The 21,616-nt window shown below is 39.5% G+C and overlaps 1 protein-coding gene across 1 annotated transcript in view; it reads right to left on the minus strand.

The window, feature by feature from the left end:
- Positions 1-21,616, minus strand: part of RAPGEF3 (Rap guanine nucleotide exchange factor 3) — a 977,833-nt gene that overhangs the window by 188,670 nt on the left and 767,547 nt on the right. The window contains exon 19 of the mRNA XM_086964721.1: positions 19,092-19,217. Coding sequence (XP_086820847.1) covers positions 19,092-19,217 — 126 coding nt within the window. The remainder of the gene's footprint in view (positions 1-19,091; positions 19,218-21,616) is intronic.

Raw genomic sequence — 21,616 nt, forward strand, 5'->3', positions numbered from 1 at the left:
TCTATTCACCAGGCTGTGTCTGATCATACCAGAAGGTATAGCCCACATTGAAACCTACTTAGTCACTCTTTTTACTCTCAGAGAACATTTCATTCCTTAGTATGGAGAGTATTAAAACCTTTGGTTTTACCAATGAAGATTTTTCGAGACTGGTAGGCGAAAGTTTGTCCTGTGGGCGGTCATTCTTGAGGCTGAAAGAGAACAACGATGACTGGTTTATACTCCTTAATTTAAAAAAGAAACTCGCCTCAACCATTTTGATTTAAATCAAGATCTTCAATAATTTTTCCGGAAGATTTGTTAAAAAAAATATTTGAGAACAGAGTCATTATGGATGTGGACAATAGATGTGGACTACGTCACAAGTCCATATTTACCCCCCGTCTGGATAAAATAGGCCCTGAAGTAGGGATTTTTGAGAGAGTTGTGAGTACCAAAGTCCATAACATGATGAAATTTGTTCCCAAACCATCCTTCAACCTCAATTATGAGGAATACAAAGCACTCCAGTCCTTATCTTCTAATAAGGATGTGATTGTGAAACCGAGTGATAAGGGGGGAGTTATAGTGATTATGGATAGTAACAAATGCAAAGGAGAAATCCAACTATGCTTAAGGTTCCGGAACACTACTCCAAAGTAATGAATTACCCTGAACAAAGAATTAAGACCACCATTCTTGACCTTACTAAAAGAGCCTTGGATAAAGGTTCCATTTGAACTCAGGAATTTGAATATCTCAATAAATTGTTTTTTCAAATTCCGGTGCTGTATGGCCTGCCTAAGATGCACAAAAATACTAAAGAACCACCATTTAGACCCGTTGTCTCCACAATTGGTTCACTCACATAACCACTGTCTAAATATGTGGATGTATTCCTTGCACCTTTAGTCACCAATTTACCAGCCTATGTGAGAGACACCAGCTACCATATAAGTAAAAGCGAAGGGACCAACTTTAATCCAGACAGTGATGTATTGGTCTTGATGGACATTGAGGCGTTATACTCAAATATCCCCCAAAAGGGAGCACTTGAAACTGTGAAAGGTGCCCTTGAAATGAGTAACAACCAAGTTGATAACCTGTTTATCTTAAAGTGCTTTGCCGTAGTGTTACAAGAAAACTATTTTGAATTTGACAAACCCATCTATAAACAAATCCTGGGTATTAGCATGGGTGCAGCCTGTGCCCCAAATGTGGACAATATTTATATGGGTGCCTCTGAAAAAAGATTTATTTTTAACGAAATTGCTACCTTTTCTTAAACATCTCACATTGACACAGATTTATTGACAGCATTTTGTTTATTTGGAGTCGGCCGGAAGAACAACTCACTAATTTAATTTTATGGATTAATTTATGTGACCCACATCTAAGAAGCCCTAATGTTAGCAAGGACAAGATAGAATTCTTAGACATCTGGATTCAGGTGGTGGATCAGCAAATTGAGGTTTCACTTTACACAAAACCCACTGTGCGAAATAAGCTTTTGCAATATCAGAGCTACCATCCTTGTTGTCAAAAGGACAGTATACTTTTCAGTCAGTTCCTGTGTCTCTGCAGGAATTGTACTTGTATAAAAAATGTTGATCTTCACGCTGAACAACTACAAAGGAAACTCCTTAACAGAGGATATCCACACAGAATTATCAAAGAATCCTACAAAAGGGCTAAATACTATAATCGAGATACTCTTCTCCAAACTAAATCTAAGGACAATCAGAATAACCTGGTTTGTGTCACTAGGCACTACAAATGTAATAATAAGTTACGCCAGGTGATTAATTCTTCATGGCACATCCTCAATCCAGGAAATCAGACCAGTATTCTAAGCCAATTTTCGCATTCTATAGGAACAAAAACTTAAGGAACTCTTTGGTCAAATCTACAGTACCACATAAAAAATAAACTGTTCAACGTTCCATCACTGGAACAAACCCCATTCTAGGAATCCACAAATTTGGCAGCTGCCATGCTTGCAGCTTTGCCAAAGTCACCTTTAGTTTGGAATGGGGGTAAGAAGAAATTTCTATTTAAGGAAATGATGAACTGCAGGACAACCAATAAGGTTTACCTTATCCTTTGCCAGTGTGGCAAAGGATATGTTGGAGAAACCAGTAGAGAAATGCTGGTGAGATTTAGTGAACATAAATCTGCTATTAACAACAGACGCATTGGAGCTCCTTTGGTAAGACATTGGTTGGAGAAACAACACTCCATCAATGATCTTCAATGGCTTATACTGGAACGTGTCCATGTCCCTAAAGATGGTAACACTGATGCCTTGAGACAGAAAAGGGAGGTCTTTTGGATATACACTTTACAGACAGTTGAGACTGGTCTCAATGAATTTCTCCCATGGGAGAATGTGATTACTTGAACCTACCTTATTGCTCCCAATACTATGTTCTGGAGTGATCATAACCTTGATTATTTAGAACCTGCTGAACTCAGTTTTATTCTGTCTAGATATGGCTTATTGCTCTTATTACTATTTCCTTAAGTTATCATCATCCCAATTTTTCAGAGCCTGTGGAACTTAGACCCAGCTGAACGCAGGCTATCTCTGCTCTCTGTTTGTAGTAATATAAATCCTACCTTGCGAGATCAATCTCCCTTCTTGATCCAATATCTGGATTTGTGCAATATTAGCGGATATTAGGTGACTTACATTAAGATCCTTCTATTATGACATTCGATGACCTTTTATCGGGCTATTACGTTATTACATAATGGATTATTTGTTTGACTGGTTACCTTGAGAACTTTTAGAGTTATGTGGCTTTTATCAGCGTTCTATGTCAGGATTTCTATTATATTTTTTGTGTTATTGCAATTTATTTTGTCTATTCCAATATGGCTCCCGTTTTGATCGTCGCCCTATGCACTGACGTCTTCGCAGCTCTTCTTGTCCATTTTAATATTACTCTCATTTAGAACATCGACGTATGCACTGACATCTTCGAGGCTCCTTTTGATTGGGAATAGGTGGCTAGACCCAAAATGGTGATATCGCTCCTGGCGCTTTCTGTTATCGGGCTATGCTTGTCACTTCCAGGTGAATCGTATTAGTATGTTTTTTTAGTACGGTCCCACGATATAAGATGGAACCTTAGTTCCCTATTTACGCTTGCCCGGGGAACCCGCGTACGAGCTCGACAGATGTCTCGTAGTTTCAGAGAAAGCGCTGTCCCATTCTTGATAGTACCCTGTAACCTGGACTCGTTTTAAGATAAGATTATCTTGATATCCTTCTTGAGACCCTGGTATGAGTTGTCAGTTTATACCATCTAGGGGATAGTATTTACTCCTACAGCGATATTTGGTGAATAGCCATGACGCTGTAACACCTTGTTCCATTCTATTAATTGTAGGCTCTTTAACATTCAAGTACGGGGCAACAAGTGGCATATTATTTAGACGCTGCTACGCAAGGCTCTATTAATTGTAGGCTCTTTAATAATCAAGCTTGGGGTTACAAGTGGCATACTGTTTGAACGCTGCAATGTGATGCTTCATTCCTTTAATTATTTTTTTAGTTCCTTCAAATCCCGCGGAGGAAGGTCTACTGTTGTATCACAGATCATTATTTATCTGTAGGATCCGAATACGGACCTGTATGCATATATATGTTCCACGCGACCGTTCTCAAATCTGTAAGTCTGAGTGTATTTAGGATCTCTTCGACTTTAGAATATCGGGTATTTGCTGGGGTGAGTGACTTATCTGTGTTTATTTTGTTTATTTGAGATTTAGATCTTGCTCCTTTAAAACCGCCTTTTGGATATACATTGAAAGCACTTTCCAGAATCTGCAAGTATGTATAGATATGGACCCTTATACTCTATATTAGCTAGATAAAGTAGGAGGGAATTGGACAGTGACTCTTGTCTTGTTTCCTTTGTATTTCAGCCTGTATCCAGCCTTTGATCTGAGGATCGCATCGCGAGTCCGGCTGCCACAGGCCATCTACTGTGCTTGTTTCAAAAAAGCAGGCATGCCATTTTCAATTATTATTCATATTGAAATAAGCCTTATAGCGGAGGCTATTATAAGTCTCTAAACCTCTGACTATTTTCACAGATTTTATCCCTAGTTGTGGGATAGGCTGTCCTAAATTCTTAAGGCACCCGAAGAGCCCCGATGATACCTATCATCGCCTGGGAATTTGAACAATAAAAGTATGTAGAGTAGTCTTCAGGTTCTACTCTTGAAGTCTTTTTTTTTTCTTTTAAAACCCTTTTTAGGTAAACCCATTTCACTATATTTCTCTGTTACAGGGTATCTATACTTTAAAAATAAAAACTTTTATGAGTCTATCCATTTCTCTTTATTTCTCTGTCACAGGGTATCTATACTTTTCTGTCACATGGTGTTTTCTCTTTACACCAGGTTATTACATAACATTTTCTGAATTGTGTTTATGCATGGTGATGGAAACTTTTTGCTTCATGGCACTTACTTGGTTCTGCGGGACTCACAGTTGAATTTAAATTGCTCCTTTGTGATTTAAAGTAATAGTGACATAAGTAAATTATGTATAGAATTATTCATTATGCTCTGTTTGTTCCCACAGAGTTGTGTGTATATATTATATGGAGCCTTCAAATGTATCAGCATACCATTGTATATAAAATGTTAGACAGACTGTTTTGCTGCTTTTCAAGCATCATATGAAGTCGGCGCCCTGATGAAGGAGGTTACATGGTATTTCCGAAACGGGCGTCGGAGCAATTGTGTTGGTTGTGTATTGTATATTTGAAATATGTTAAGTGATTTGTAATTGTGTCCCTTAGTTGAAGTCTATTGTAACTCTGTTAGTCTTTGTAGCATTGTTAGTTTTGATTATATATTTATTTATTTTTTTGTCTGTTGTTTTCTGTGGAGACATATACCAAAATTATGTGGTTCTCTCCCTATTAGATTGGGGCTCCTTTGAGATGAATTTCAAATAATATTGTATATGTTGAATTTACTGTATGTGATTTATAATATATCTATATTTATTTTAAAAAGAGATAATATTTTTATCATCTGACAATAAACAATTAAAAAATGCACTGCTCCTCTGTGTGACATTTTTTATTAATTAATGATTGGTATCTGGTAATAATATGCGAGACAGCAAGGACCCCCTGATACCGTTCAACTTCCTGGGTCAGGGCAAATAGCATGTGTGAGTAAAATACCCAGGCAAATTTTTGAACCAACTAGCACATAAGGAGTGGCTTAGGCCACATAAAGAAATGATATTCCACTACTGTTTGTACACATTTAGAATACAAATGTAATACTTATTACAATAGCATGATAATTGATAAAATTGATACATAATTATACACAAAAGATATAAAAGTTTTGTAGCATTATAGCATATGCATAACTTCAAATTTTCAAAGAATTCATAAATATAAAAACTGTTGGATGGTTTCCTGTCTCCTGTCTACGCGTTTCGACACTTTAACGTGCCTTCTTCAGGACTGTACCATCGTGCTATTATGAGGATAGAGCAGGATAAAAATCAGAGGTCAAGACAGAAAAAATGCCTCGATGCCGTTGAGATTAATATGGGTATCAATGATGGCAAAATCCGACTTAATAAGGAAGGTCAGATTGACTTAGTTTTCAAAATCTGTATGTAGAGGTAGTGTTCACCTGGACTCATTGAACATCCAAACAAGCTACTTCATTAGCGGCACGGGATTTTTATAGTCAGGCAGAAATATGTGAATCACGCATTAAAAAGAAAATCCTTAGTTTTCATTGTTTTTAGGTGCCATACTCGGTATGTCTCCAATACAAATTAAAGATACATGTGGTCATATATCTAAATCCTCAGCCTGGGTGGGCGACCAATTGCAATAAGCCCCAATAGTTCTTTACAGCGTTATATGTAGCGTATGTAATCTGTGTTTGTTTTATATGAACAACGGGCTAGCTAAAGCGGCGTCCCGGTGATATCTGATGTTTCGGGCAGGCGGTTTGTTTCGCGCTTTATTATTGGTATATTGTAAAAGCAGCTGCTGAGGCGGTGTCTCGGCAGCTGCTTTTACAATACATCAATAATAAAGCGCGAAACGAACCGCCTGCCCGAAACATCAGATATCACCGGGACGCCGCTTTAGCTAGCCCGTTGTTCATATAAAACAAACACAGATTACATACGCTACATATAACGCTGGAAAGAACTATTGGGGCTTATTGCAATTGGTCGCCCACCCAGGCTGAGGATTTAGATATATGACCACATGTATCTTTAATTTGTATTGGAGACATACCGAGTATGGCACCTAAAAACAATGAAAACTAAGGATTTTCTTTTTAATGCGTGATTCACATATTTCTGCCTGACTATAAAAATCCTGTGCCGCTAATGAAGTAGCTTGTTTGGATGTTCAATGAGTCCAGGTGAACACTACCTCTACATACAGATTTTGAAAACTAAGTCAATCTGAGCTTCCTTATTAAGTCGGATTTTGCCATCATTGATACCCATATTAATCTCAACGGCATCGAGGCATTTTTTCTGTCTTGACCTCTGATTTTTATCCTGCTCTATCCTCATAATAGCACGATGGTACAGTCCTGAAGAAGGCACGTTAAAGTGTCGAAACGCGTAGACAGGAGACAGGAAACCATCCAACAGTTTTTATATTTATGAATTATTTGAAAATTTGAAGTTATGCATATGCTATAATGCTACAAAACTTTTACATCTTTTGTGTATAATTATGTATCAATTTTATCAATTATCATGCTATTGTAATAAGTATTACATTTGTATTCTAAATGTGTACAAACAGTAGTGGAATATCATTTCTTTATGTGGCCTAAGCCACTCCTTATGTGCTAGTTGGTTCAAAAATTTGCCTGGGTATTTTACTCACACATGGTATCTGGTAATAACCTGGTAAGGGGTTGAGTGTTGTATATTTTGTCGAACACCTAACAAGGCCAGGCTAATGCATGAAAGATGTTGCCTTTTTCCTATCATTCTTGCTACCATCTGTCAGAAGCAAGCCACTGCCTGAATATTTGATCTCTTACAGGGGTGGCTCCTCAGTAATGGCGGAGGCGCGTCACCCCACAGCTCATGTCAGAAGTAAATAAATAAAATGATAATAACTAAATGTTATTATCAATTTATTTATGCTGTCTGTCTGAGCCCTGCAATAAGTATAGGGCAGGGCGGGCCGGGCATGTCAGGGAGCAGTAGTGGACACTTATAAGTGAGCATGTGTGTTGGACCGGCTGTCCTGGCCCGATCAAACACACATGCGCACTTACGTTTCACCAACCCAGCTGTGTAACACAGCTGGGTTAGAGAAAAGCCACAGGTTCCAAGTTACTATCTGAGTGGCAAACCAGGCCACTGAGACCAATCTTGAAGCTGCTCTCATGCTATGAGAGCAGCGTCTGGATTGGGGGTGGAAATGTGCCCTTAGGGCCCATCTCCTTCCGGCCTGACGAGATGAGCAGTAATGTGGCGTCAGCGGGAACGGCAGGTACGTATTTTTTATAATATTTCATCCACCCCTCATCAACCCACCACCCCGCGGCCGTCCTACCACTTTAGAAAGCCAGCAGCCGCCACTGCTCTTTCAGCTCTTAAGCATGCCATTAAGGTTTGCACCCCTGTGAATTTCAGCTTGAGTACTAAAATCCATTCCTAATTGTGCCTGATCAGGGACAGATATGTGACAGGCAACAACAAAATCAATTGGGAACGTTTGGCTCGCTGGTTCAGAATCAATCTGCATTCAGTCAAGCTCCATTGCACAGAGAGTGCACACACTGATGCCAGAGAGAGCATTTTAGAGGTATGGTTCCTAGTGGGCTAAAGCTCTTCCTCCTGCCTGGCAGATCAGATGTTTTCAACACAAAATGCTTCTCTATATTCTGGAATTGATGAATGTTGTCCGACTGGAATTGACCTACCTCATCTATATATAGGATACATATATTTTTCAGTGACACATATTCGTCTTGGAGTACTTAATGTTTATTTTTTGTTATCCCTTCAGTTTAATGCCTACAAGTAAGAATTCCAAATATACTCAGATGACACTCAATTTGGCTTCCACTTACAAATGTAGGAGGATAAGGCAGTGCTATAACTTGTACTGCACACTTCAGTTAAGGATTTCTATTTTTCATTCAGTTTTGGATGCATTGACTTGTCTTGTAGATCTTACTGACAGAAGTACTGGTTTCAGGACCCATCCCTCTGGCCCTTCACTGTAGACAGATCTCGTTGCCTTCCACACCATGCATTTAACAAGATTCCTTTTGACTTCAAATTGTCCTTTGCACATGAAACAGTTCAAGTAGTCAAAATGGTGAACAACGAAAATATTGATTCCAAAATATCTTCTGAAATGAATAACATGCCAAAAATATTGTCATTGCAAAAACATTAAGTTACATAATATAGAAGATAAGAACATTGTTTTTAATGTATCTACTATCTTTTAGCAATATCTTTGTGTATAATATTTTTTACTATATTATAGTTGTGTTAAGTATCAGATTTTGATTATTTTGTATATATTAGATATAATAATGTCAGGTGTTAATATTAATATAGTTCATTTATTTAAGAAAATATATAGTTAGTCATTTTTAATGTCAATCAATCAAATATAGCTTTATCTCAGCCTCAGCTATAAAAGCATAAAATACTTTAAAATTACAATATGTAAAAACTTAAAATGAATAAAATATATTATATTAAGCAGCAAAACATATATTCAATACCAATACTGGATTTAAAATAATATGCAGCATATAGCATAAGGAATCACGTTAACAAAATGACCTATATTTAGCTCATACATGAACAATGATTTCAAAACTTATGTCTGCCTATTACCAATCACTCAGCACTGTACTAGAGCTTTGGTTTTGGTTGCTGACCTTCTTTTTGTCCACATCAAACCCCAATATTTTGCTGGCAACACACAAACAGAGGTTAAGGGTCGGTTTTTAAAATCCTCAAAACCTTGCGGTAATTTAGAGTGCCTAGTTGTTTACAGAGCCGTACTAACCATAAGGAGTGAAGCCTAGCATATGCAGGACAAGCAAATAACACATGTGTTACAGATTCAACGTGGTCTTCACAGAAGGGGCAATCCTACCCTCAAGGAGGCCAGTAACCTGTCAGCCTTGATAATATTTTTTAGAGCAGCTCCATATTGTGCCAGCTCTGGGGTAGCCCAAATTCTCCGGTATAATAGGAAAGGCAATATAGGGGCTTTGAGAGCTACTTTTTGTATCCCCATATCCTCAAGTTATTTTGAGTATTGCATAATGTCCTTTTGAAAATAATTGTTAAATATTTTATAAATATATATGTATACATTTATTTGATATTTAGTTCATAGAATTTATTTAAACTATTTTCTACATTTATTTCTATTTTTACATTGGCATATGGATATGTTCTGGTTATATATGTTAGTTAATTTTAGTTTTTTAGTTATCTTAAGCAACAACAGCTCTTGCCCCCGCCATGCACAGTTTTCCCACCAATAATTTCACTGCAAATGTTGCAGTGATATTATCTATGATTTTATCAGAAATCATGGGTGGTGTAATATGTGGGCTATTTAGCAGTGATGGCGAGGGCACAAGCTAAAGTTACCTTAGGGCACGACATCTAGTTAAGTGAGATAACTATGGGTGATGTAATATGTAGGTTATTTAGCAGTGATGGCGAGGGTATGAGCTAAAGTTACCTTAGGGAATGAGATATAGTTAATTGAGATAACTATAACTGCTGAATTTGTGTGGGTGTGTGTGTGTTATATCTTACCCTAACTATAACGTCCCTATAACCTTTGTTTTTTTCAGTGAATTTTTACGTTTTTTTAAAGCTATTTCCTAACTATAATTTCCTTGTAACCTTTTGTATTTTATAGGGAATTTCACCATTTCGTTTAATATAAATTGCACTACAATTTGACCCAGAAGTTCTATTAACTAATATACATTTACACAAGTTTATAAATACATTTTGTTCACATATTCATTCTTAACATACATTTTAAAACGAAACATTCCTGAATTAAGGTAAGGTAACTTATGAAGTCTTTCTATAAATGCAATACACCAAGTCTTTCAATTTTTTTAATTCATTTCATAGATACGCGGATCTGTTGCAAATCCTCGGAGAAACAAGGGGACTGCTGGTTATATTACACACATTCAATACTAAAACAACATAGCATTTAATACAAACCTATGGTCCTGTATAACTAGCTACTGGTGTCCGTCAGTAGGTAATGTTATATATAATATATATATTACCTACTGGCGGTCGCCAGTAGGTAGGTATAGTTAGGACCTATTTTAACCATAGGAAATCTGCAACATTCTATTTGGAATAACTTTGGCGCCGATTGACAAATCTGCGCGAATTTTTTAAAACCTTTGGCTAGCTCCGGTCCGCTCCTATCCTGAAAGTTTCACGATGATTCATCAAGAGGGGGCCAAGAAAAAAGGGGGGTCCCAAAACACGTTTTCCCCATGCAATTTCCCGTAGGACCTTTAGCCCCAGCTACAGCCCGAACTGCTGAATGGAATTACACCAAATTTGGCACAGAGGTAGTCCTTGGTTTAGACTCGTGCCTTTTGCTTATTTGGTGTAAATCCGTTCAGTAGTTCCTAAGAAAATGACAGTTAAAGTCATTTATATATCTATGGGCTCGGAGGATCCGCATATCCTAAGCGGAGCCTGCCCGCACCCTGCCATGCATGAGCTGTATTTTAATTGGCTGTCAGCACTTCAAATCAGGAAGTGTTGGCAGCCATCTTGTGCCTCAGTAGAATTGAGGCACAAGAAACCAACAACAAACTCTGCAAAACGCGAAAAGGGGGCAGGGTAGACACACCCTTACCCCCTAGGCCTGCTCAGGGCCCAACAATTATTTTTATTTTTTTTAAATTGCGGGATGCAAGTAGGATCCATGCATTCTAACATCATAAACAAAAAGAAACGCGGTCTCCCGCGCTAAATATTGTATTTGCCCCCGGGGGGGCCGAATCCAGGGGGCATTATTAAAAAAATAGTGTGGGGGGGTCCCAATCCCGCCCACACTACCCCGGGGTACCGCCACCCCCGGGGGCTCTTACTTAATATATGCGGGGGTTCACGGGCCCCCTGCAGCCCCGGGGACCGCCACCCCTGGGGCTTCTTTGAAATGGGTGGGTGCTCTCAGGCCCCCCCAACCCCGGGGACCACCACCCCCTGGGGCTTAAAAAATTGAGAAAGGTGGGGATTTGAGGCCCCCCCAGCCCCGGGGACCGCCACCCCCCCAGGGCTTCTGAAAAATGTGGGAGGATGGCCCTGCAGCTCCTCTCCTGGAGCCTTGACTAGGCCCTGGGGACCGCCTCCCCCCAGGGCCGGCTCCTGCAGTGTCCCGGGGCGCCGGGACACTGCTGTTTGCAATGGCAGGGCCGGATCCTCGTGGCTCCCACCCTGCCATTGCAGACTGTTTGCTTCATTGAAGCGAGAGCAGGGAAACCTGCTCTTGCTTCAATGAAGCAAAGCCAATTGCTTTTCCATATGGGGAGCAGCATGTTAGCCACGCGGCCCCCTTCCCATAAAAAAAAAGGAAAATGTATAATTGGGGGTCAGGCCCTGGGGGATGGGGTCCCCAGGGCCCAAATAAGAAAAAAAGGAAGGGGGGCCACACAGCCCCCCTTTCAAAATTTTTTTTAAAAGACTCAATCGTCCCCAGGCCCCGCCCCCCCACAAAAACACAATCTGAAAACGCGCCCTGTGGCGCGTTTTAAATTGGGGAATTAATTCCCCTTCAATACTGGGGTCCCTGGGGGCCACAAGCCCACCAGGTACCTCCAGTAAGCGCCACAGACCTGGGTTGCAGAGAGGTGCTCCAGGCCACACCCCTTTTAACACCTCTCTGCAAAGCAGCCTTGTGGCGCTTACTGGAGGTACCTGGTGGGCTAGTTGGAACCCAGGGACCCCCAGAATTCAAAGGGACTTAGTTCCCCAACTTAAAAAGCGCCATGGAGCGTGTTTGCACAGTGGTGAAGGGAGGGGGCGGGCCTGAGTTCACATGTGTGCAAACACGCCCTGTGGCGCGGTTAAGTTGGGGAATTAATTCTTTGTAAATACTGAGGGTCCCTGGGGGCCAACTAGCCCACCAGGTACCTCTAGTAAGCACCACGGAGCTGCGTTGCAGAGTGTTGTAAAAAGGGTGGGGCCTCTGAACATTTCTCTGCAACGCGGCCTCCTGGCGCATTCTGGGGGGACCTGGTGGGCTAGGTGGCCCCCGGGGACCCACAGGATTGAGGAGAAATTAATTCTCTAACTTAAAACGCGCCACAGGGTATGCTTGCAGACATATCACCTTAGGCCACGCCTCCTTCCTTCACCACTGTGCAAACACGCCCTGTGGCGCGTTTTAAGTTAGGGAATTAATTCTCTTTCAAAACTGAGGGTCCTTCAGGGCCAAATAGGCCAGCAGGTATTTCCAGTATGCGCCAGGGAGCTGCGTTGTGGACAGGTGTTTAGAGGCCACGCCCCTTTTTACACCTCGTTGCAACGCAGCTCTGTGGCGCTTACTGGAGGTGCCTAGTGGGCTAGTTTGACCCTAGGGACCCTTAGGATTGAAGGGGACTTAATCTCTCAACTAAGAACGGTGACAGGGCGCATTTATACAGTGGTGAAGGAAGGGGAGGGGCCTAATGTGATGTGTGCAAACACGCCCTGTGGCGCATTTTAAGTTGGGGAAAAAATTCCACTTCAAACCTGAGGAACCATGGGGGCCAAGTAGTCCACCAGGTGCTTCCAGGAAGCGCCACTGCGCAGCGTTGCAGAGAGGTGGTGCAGGCCGTGCCCCTTTTTACATCTTTCTGCTACGCAGCTCTGTGGAGCTTACTGGATGAACTTCGAATTCCGATGTACTCACCTGTTATCAGGAGAGACCTCAGTGCAGCATCTGTGAGCCCAGTACTGATCCTGAAAAGTATTCTAACCATACTTACCAGTAACTTGAATTTACTTCCATAGGCTAACATTGACTGGTTTCACTTGGAAATTCTTCTAAGTGTGGAGTTTTGCAACTTTTAAATATTCACCTAAAATCATCCGAACAACGAATTCCGATTTACTCACCTGTTATCAGGAGATAACCCAGTGCTGAATCTTTTAGCCCAGCACTGACCCTGAAAAGTAATTCTAACCATACTTCCCAGTAACTTGTATTTCCTTCCATAGGAATCCATTGTCTGAATTTCATCAGAAAAGTTTCTAAGTGTCTATTTTCACAAACTACAAATATTCCTGAACAATTGCCTGTATGACTTAAATGCATTCTTTCAACTGTTTACAGGAGATGCACCAGTGCTGGATCCAGGATCCACCACTGAGTAAGAAAAAGCAACAATAACACTACTTACCTGCTAAGTGAATTTCATTCCATAGGGTAACATTGACTGGTTTCACTTGGAAATTCTTCTTAGTGTGGAGTTTTAGAACTTTAAAGTATTCACCTAAAATCAGCAAAACAACGAATTCCGATTTACTCACCTGTTATCAGGAGAGACATCAGTGCAGCATCTTTGAGCCCAGTACTGATCCTGAAAAGTAATTCTAACCATACTTACCAGTGTCTTGAATTTCCTTCTATAGGCTAACATTGACTGGTTTCACTTGGAAATTCTTCTAAGCGTGGAGTTTTGGAACTTTTAAATATTCACCTAAAATCATCTGAATAACGAATTCCGATTTACTAACCTGTTATCAGGAGAGAACTAAGTGCTGCATCTTTTAGCTCAGCACTGACCCTGAAAAGTAATTCTAAAGATTCTTACAAGTAACTTGTATTTCCTTCCATAGGAATCCATTGTCTGGTTTTCACCAGAAAAGTTTCCAAGTGTCTATTTTCACAAACTACAAATAGTCCTTAAAAATCGCCTGTATCACTTAAAAGCATTCTTTCAACTGTTAGGAATTAGCATTTAAAAAACCTCTCAAATTCACTGAAAAAAACGTAGGTTTCAGGCATGTTGTAGTTAGGAATTAGCATTTAAAAAGCCTTAGAAATTCACTGAAAAACACATAGGTTTTAGGGGTGTTATAGTTAAATGGACATTTCACTCGTACAAAACCATTGAAATTCCCCCCTTATAGTTAGTTGTACTTACTATAACTCGCGCGCCCGCAATCCACTGCTGATAATGTCACATATTACATCATTCATGACATGGTCAGTGACAGCACTGATGACATCTCAAATGACATCACTGATGACATCACTGATGACATCCTCCATGTGACAATTTGATACATCTTATCATACACTAGTATAACCTTTCAACACTCATTATAAAATATGAAGTACCATATTTGAAACCACTGACACACCAAGTTTCTAAAAACCCACTCAGTGATTCCTACATCTACACACACATCTAAACACTTACCTATTGATTTACTCATACATGCTAACAAAGATCAATAGAACACTATTAAATATACTTATAAACCTACATTAACATTAAACACCAGCACACATCCTATTGACTTATTCAGACATCCTGCTCACTAATGCAAACAATTGATCATACTTATATTTACTAAGCTACACACTTACACAAACATCACTTTATTTATTCATATAGATAGTAACTCATACTTAGTGTGTTATAAAATCAATATTACTAGTATAAAGTTATCAATACGTCACTCTTACAATCTCTGAATCTTATGTATACTTATTTATATACAACAACTGTCACAGACACTGCCTTTTATATTTCTAGTTTGTTGGACATGTGTATCATTGAGAAATATATTTACTCATCACCACACCCATAAAGAGATTCACTCACCCAAACAACTGTTTCCACATACAGTCTTAACCTCATATACCTACTAAATCAACTATTTACACATCTTTGGACAGTCACACACCTCCCACCCAACCACACACACATTCATTCACTATCCATACGAATGCTCACTTAACTAATTAATAACTAATACAGACTTTCATATAGCTAGTAACCAACTTATGTAGTAGTTTACACAACAAGAGATAGAGGGATACAGGTATTCACACAGTTTAATCACTATCCAATATATTTAGTGAGACACTTTAAATTCGTCACATACACAGTCAATCACATTGCTACTAAATCCGCCATTCAGACACTTATACATCCACTTAGTCTTCAAGGCAGATTGCTATATATATATATATATATATATATATATATATATATATATATATATATATATATATATATATATATATATATATATATATATATATATATATATATATATATATATATATATATATATATATATATATATATATATATATATATATATATATATTCACTGAAAAAACCATAGGTTTCACACCAGTTATAGTTAGGAATTAGCATTTAAAAAACCTATTAAATTCACTGAAAAAACCATAGGTTTCACACCAGTCATAGTTAGCTTGACATTTTACTGACATAAAACCATTGAAATTCCCACGTTATAGTTAGTTGGACTCACTATAACTTGCGCGCCTGCAATGCACTGCTGATGATATCACATATTACATCACTCATGACATGGTCAGTGACATCATTCATGACACCGGGGAGGCGGCCGATCAATGTGCCAGGGCTGGTTTCGGTTCCCAGTCCGCCCTGGCCGCCATAAATCCCAGAGGTGAGTGAAGTGGCTGTCCCTACCTGGGCTCACCTCCGCTTCATACCCCTATGCTAAGGTCCTGTAACCGGCTCACGGGAGCTGGGCCACCAGCGGCTGCCATCCCTTGGTCCTGTGGGGCGCCTGGGCTGCGGTCTGTGGCGTAATTGAACCTGTGTGACCGCCTGGGTCTGGAGGCTCCCTGCAGGGGCCGAGCGAGAATCCCGGGAGGCAGGACGTAAGAGCCTGTGATGACATTGTGCACCGGCTGATGATCGACCGGCCTAACCCCTGGATTGCAGCAGTGCAGCGGAGCTGCTAAGCACAGTGAGTGCGGGCGCGGGTTGACGCGCGGCCGTGCGCACTCTCTAATGGCTGGGCCTTTACCCCTTAAAAATTGTTTTTCATTTTTCAGTGGTTGGAAAAAGGTGTATTAGTGATCCATGAGATGCCATGGAAAAGCACTAAGTGTTTTTGCAATACCCCTCAAACACTAAGAATCCCTTAGTGTCATGCTTCATCATGGGGGTCTTCCTGTCCCTATACAGGGCGGGTTGTGCTTCAACCTACGAGTACGTGGGAGCACTTTTTTGTGAAATAGGCTATGTGTGGTGTAGGAATGAGAGTGGTAGGGTCTGTGAAGCATATGGGGTGAGTTATAAAAATTTCCTGGCTAGTGGAAAAAACAAATGTGATTCACTTGCCTAGCTGGAAATATGTAAACATTGGGGATGCTTAGGGGGTATACTTTAATGAGATGCCTCCTACTTGGTCAACATGTTTTGTAAGCCGTCCCCATGGCTTGCTCGTCAGGACCTAATATGATCCCTACTGCATTCAAAATATATCTATTGTTTTTTATATATATTGTATGCCTATTTTTCAGAACAAAACATGCAACATTGGCATGTCAGAAAAAAGGGGGAAAAGTTGCCCCTAGTAGTCTCGAGACCAAATTGGTATCTGTAAGGATAGAAGAACACAGAATCAATACTGTTGATTGTATTGTTAAACACATCTCCGGACGTTATGGTGATGTCTTTAACAATACAATCGACGGTGTTGATTCTATTTTCTTGCTGACCTACTACACACCATCTTTTGCACGCAAATCTCACAGGTGCTGGATAACAAACTCTGTCATACTTTTGTGCCAAAAGATCTCGACACATACTTGAATGTGTTAAATGATATGCCCGACAGGAACTACAGGATCTAAAGGGTAATCTTTAGGCATTGTATTCTATGTATATGTTTTAGACAAACGTAGCGCACACAACACTGGATTTGTAATAACCTAAGTGATGTAACTTTATTTTGCTTTGTACTTGTCTACTACTAGGCTGTGAAGAGTCATAATCCTGTAATGGAACTGTATAGTTTGACACTGTATAACATTCATATGTCAGAATAAAACAAAAATAAAAAAATATATATCTCCAAGACTATTGAACAACTTCACACCAAATACAAAAAAGGTGGTTTCTGGACCAAGAGTTATGTTTCTGCCAAATTTGGTGCCATATGTAGGTGACCAAATACCAGTCGGTAACGGCCGATTTCGGCCATTACCGACCGGTATTTGGAGTTTGAGATGTAGGGGCCTTAAAAATTACAGATTCGGTAAATTTACTGATTCTGTAATTTACCGAATCGGTATTTACCGAATCTGTAACTTGAGATGTAGGTGGCACTGTAAACAGTGCCACAGGGCCTTAAGGATTCGTTATTTACTACCAACTATTAGTTGGTGGTAAATAACGAATACCTGTGTATATGAAAATCTGTGCATGTACACCTGTGCCATGTGGCACACATACATGCCCTAAGGGCATGTATGTGTGTCACATGGCACACAAGCACTGATCAGGGGTGCAACAGAGTGTCAAAGTGACACCCTTCCACCCTTGACTATTCAGTAATTTTACCGAATCAGTATTTACCGATTCGGTAATTGCCATAGATTCCTATGGGTCTCAAGCCCCATAGGAATCAATGGCAATTACCGAATCGGTAAATACCGCTTCGGTAATTACCGAATCTTAACGATTTGGTAATTTCTACCGAATATTTACCTACATAGCATTTACCGATTTGTAAATACCGAATCGGTAAAATTAGGTATTTACGAATCGGTAAATACCATTTATCTACATGAGGCCCTTAGTTTTATGTAAGAGTTTCTGTTTAGGTTTGTGTTGGTTAAGTAAAAAGGTAATGTAGTACACTGCACTGTTTTTATGGAATGTTCATGATGAAATCAATGCATCATTAACATGTTACCATTTAAAGAGCAGAGACCGTTATGAGACAGAGAAGGAGCCGGAGCTCTCCTGTGGAAACTCTGTATGGTGTATTCTAATAAGCATTTTAACTAAGACTTATTTCTTAGTGGTGAGTCTCTACAGAATGTCACTGCCAATACATATTATGCATATGATATGCGAGGATGCATAACTCTATTCTGACTAATCAGTAAAAATACTAATAGTGGCTGCAGACATAACACTGGTTGAGCGTTTCATATAAGATTAATGGACTAGGGGAAAGAATGCATAGGACCAGATTGGCTCTATCTGCTTTCAGCAAGCTTGAGGGCCCATGGTCATCTATGTAAGTTGGAATCATTGCAAAATTAATTATACGTTTTTTCATTAATAGAATACTTTTTGAAGTTAGACCAATATGAAGACTCTACTCTTTGAGCATTATTAATCTTAATTCTAAAATAGATGTAAAAGATATTTGTACATCTTCATAATCGGGTTATGCCCAGCAGAGCTGAGAATCTTCTACATCAAAACACATTCTGGATTACATACCACTGGAACTGAAAAACAATTGGCAGTTTTACCATCAGATTATCCATGAACCCATTGGCCACACCTTAACCAGTATTCCTAATTCCTCTTACCCACCACAACTGTTTATACTCATGGTTCTCCACTGGTTATGGTCATGATCCTTTATTTGTTTTCTTCCTCATTCACTACTGGTTGTTATCTTCTTCATCCACCACAGGATATCCTTCTGGTCCAACACTGCCTAACTTCACAGCCTACCACTGGAGGCCCTCTTCGTGCAACTTCCTGTTGGTCAAGTACTGGTCATCCTCCTACTCCACCATTACATTAACACATAATGCACTACTGTTTAGACCCTGAACACCAAATTGCTTATCCCTCTATCCCCAGTCTTAAGGTTTCAGTCTGTCTAATGTTTTTTCATCTTCATCTTTGACCCCCTGCTCTTTCCCAGCTATTTATTTCTTTGTGTATTCTCCTCAGTGCCCTCCTTTGAATACTGTGAATCAGTTAAAGAAAATGTAAATGATAATATGTTCAAAGTAAATTTACAATATGCCAAAACTGACATGCCAGCTAAACAATATATTATGATACTTATATTTCCCTACCTGATGAATACTGTTAAACAGATTCCAGTCGTAATCAGTTAATTGACAGGCTAAATCTTTGGAGCTGATGAAGTCCAAGATTTCTGACGTGCCAACATTTGGTCCCAGTTGGTCGGGATGAGGTGTCTGTACATAAGGGAAAAAAGCATCCTATTGTTTTATTCTTCACTCCATATTACAGATTCTGAGAATTTCATGGAATATTACCAAATTTAGATGCTATAAACTTAACGAAAGTGTGATAATAGCATAATTTTGTAAGATTATTTTTATTGGACCTTTTCTATTGCCTATTACTGGAATACAATCATCATCATCACTTTATTTCGATCCCAAAGATCTTAAAAAGTACATAACAACCATATACATTTGAGCATAAATTACAAACAACTGGAATGTAATCATAATACTGAAAGCATGCCTGATATAAAGCATAATAAAGCATCTTTGGGTGGTGGTATCCCATACAGTGGGAGATAACACTTGCTCTGTAGTCTGAAAACACCTCTTTGTGGGGTCCATGCGGATATACATGACGATAGTATGGCTGTCCTGCTGACATCGTATCTACTGGTTTTTCCTCTTCTCAGACCATAAAAAATACTGTGTTGGCGTGGACTCAAATGCCCCCTATACATTGTAAACAAAATCCCAGTCAAGGAAAAATGTGTTGACTAGTTTACTGTAGCATGGCAGACCAGTCGACACATTGCCGTGAAGGCAAGAAATTATTTGCCCAAAAAAATGCCATTGTTGTACGAATGCCTAAATTTAACAGGCAAGGAATCGCTGGGCAACCAAGGTTTTTCTTTCCACTGCCTCCTCCCTTTGGAGGCCCACCGTACTTTAAATGAGGGTCTATGCTATTATTAAGGAACTTTGATTCTTTCCCAAAAGCTGGAGCTAAAATGTATAATCCTGGCAAAAGGTGGGATGTCTATATGAATGTAGCTTCTTTTGAATATTATGATACAAGGAATACAGTGGGTACATTTCATGACGACTCACTATAGCATCCCAAAATAAGATAACAAGAAAGCCATCACTACCTTCCATCAGTCCAGGAGATTCACTATTTCTCAACAAGCCTACCTGCTTTCTACTGGCCATCAAAATTTACTATTTCACAGTTGCTACATATAAACACATAACACTCTCATCACAGGACATCAACACAAGAGTTCTTCTGCCAGGATCACCGTCCTATTCAGAGTCAATTAATTTTGTATTCCAGTCTCCTTTTGAGTATGCTTTTTCAGCTCCCTGCACATACAATAGTTGAGATTCGTCACCTTAAGTCCACACAGAACCATTCAATCTAGGGGCCTGGGGCTTGCTGAACTCCTCCTCTTCATCCAAATGCTTAATGTTTTTTGTTGCAGTTCAGCAGTTTCTTCCAAGATATAACACAGTGGTGCATGCTGCCCCAAATCAAAGCTGGAGCAATGTGACCATCGAACAACATCAACAGAACAGACAACAAAGTACCTTTGAGCCCCCAAGCCATTGGACAATTTATGTTTTCTGATACATCCTTTATTATGTATTGAACATTTCAAACAACAGCATTTACAGTGTCAAGTAAAGAAAAACCTGTTAAAGCTACTTTAGTCTTCGAGCTACTCACATTGTAAGTCTAAGGGCTTAAGTTTTGGATACACTTTATTTGGAGAACATCTGGAGGACCTTTCAAGTCCTGTTGTATGGAGAACATTTGACATTTTTAGATTCCTAGTTGCTGGAGAATATTTACAGGATAGTTGGAAGCCTCACTGATTATCTATTGTGTGCGCTTTTCAAAGTACAAACTAGCCATCTAGAACTTTTCTGCAAGGATGATTGATGGGTGTTTCCAATACCTTAGCTGTACCATTGGATCACTTTTTTTGTTACATTGTTCATGGGGTATGTAGAGCTGTTACTGCTCTAACTCAGTTTGATAAGTGCCCATTTCTCTCTATAAGAGCAGCCTGAGATTGTTGATCTGGGCTTACAAGATCTTCTTCATTCCGTCCAATAGTCTTTGAGATAAGAGCCTTGATCCCACCTATTACTGAGAATTGTAGAACTAACCTAATATATTCTTCCTTCTTTTCCTGTATCATGTACTCACATGGGAGAGGATTCCAGTGAGTGAGTCATTCTTGTTTTGTAAATTTCTTCAATCCCCACTTTCAGTTTCTCCCATACATCTTTGGTCACTCCTTTTTGAATTATAGAGAATGGGGGGGGGGGGGGGGGTTCAGGAGTGAAATGGACTGGTCAGCCATTAATCATCAGAGATTTACTTAACTGTGAGTATAATCTCATCAGAGCACGCAAAATAAATAAATCAGGGTTAATCAGGAGAAAAACAGAGATGCCATTTTAAACTAGAACCAGACAAACATCTTGATTCTGTACCACAGCTTTCAATGCTTGCAGTTCTATTTCCCATGAGCTCATTTAACCCAGTACACATATGCAGCCATACCATATTTTTATTAGATTCATATTTTATGTAACAATACTGTCAATTATGTTGG

Source organism: Lissotriton vulgaris, chromosome 1_1, assembly GCF_964263255.1.
Source record: "Lissotriton vulgaris chromosome 1_1, aLisVul1.2, whole genome shotgun sequence".
Taxonomy (NCBI): Eukaryota; Metazoa; Chordata; class Amphibia; order Caudata; family Salamandridae; genus Lissotriton; species Lissotriton vulgaris.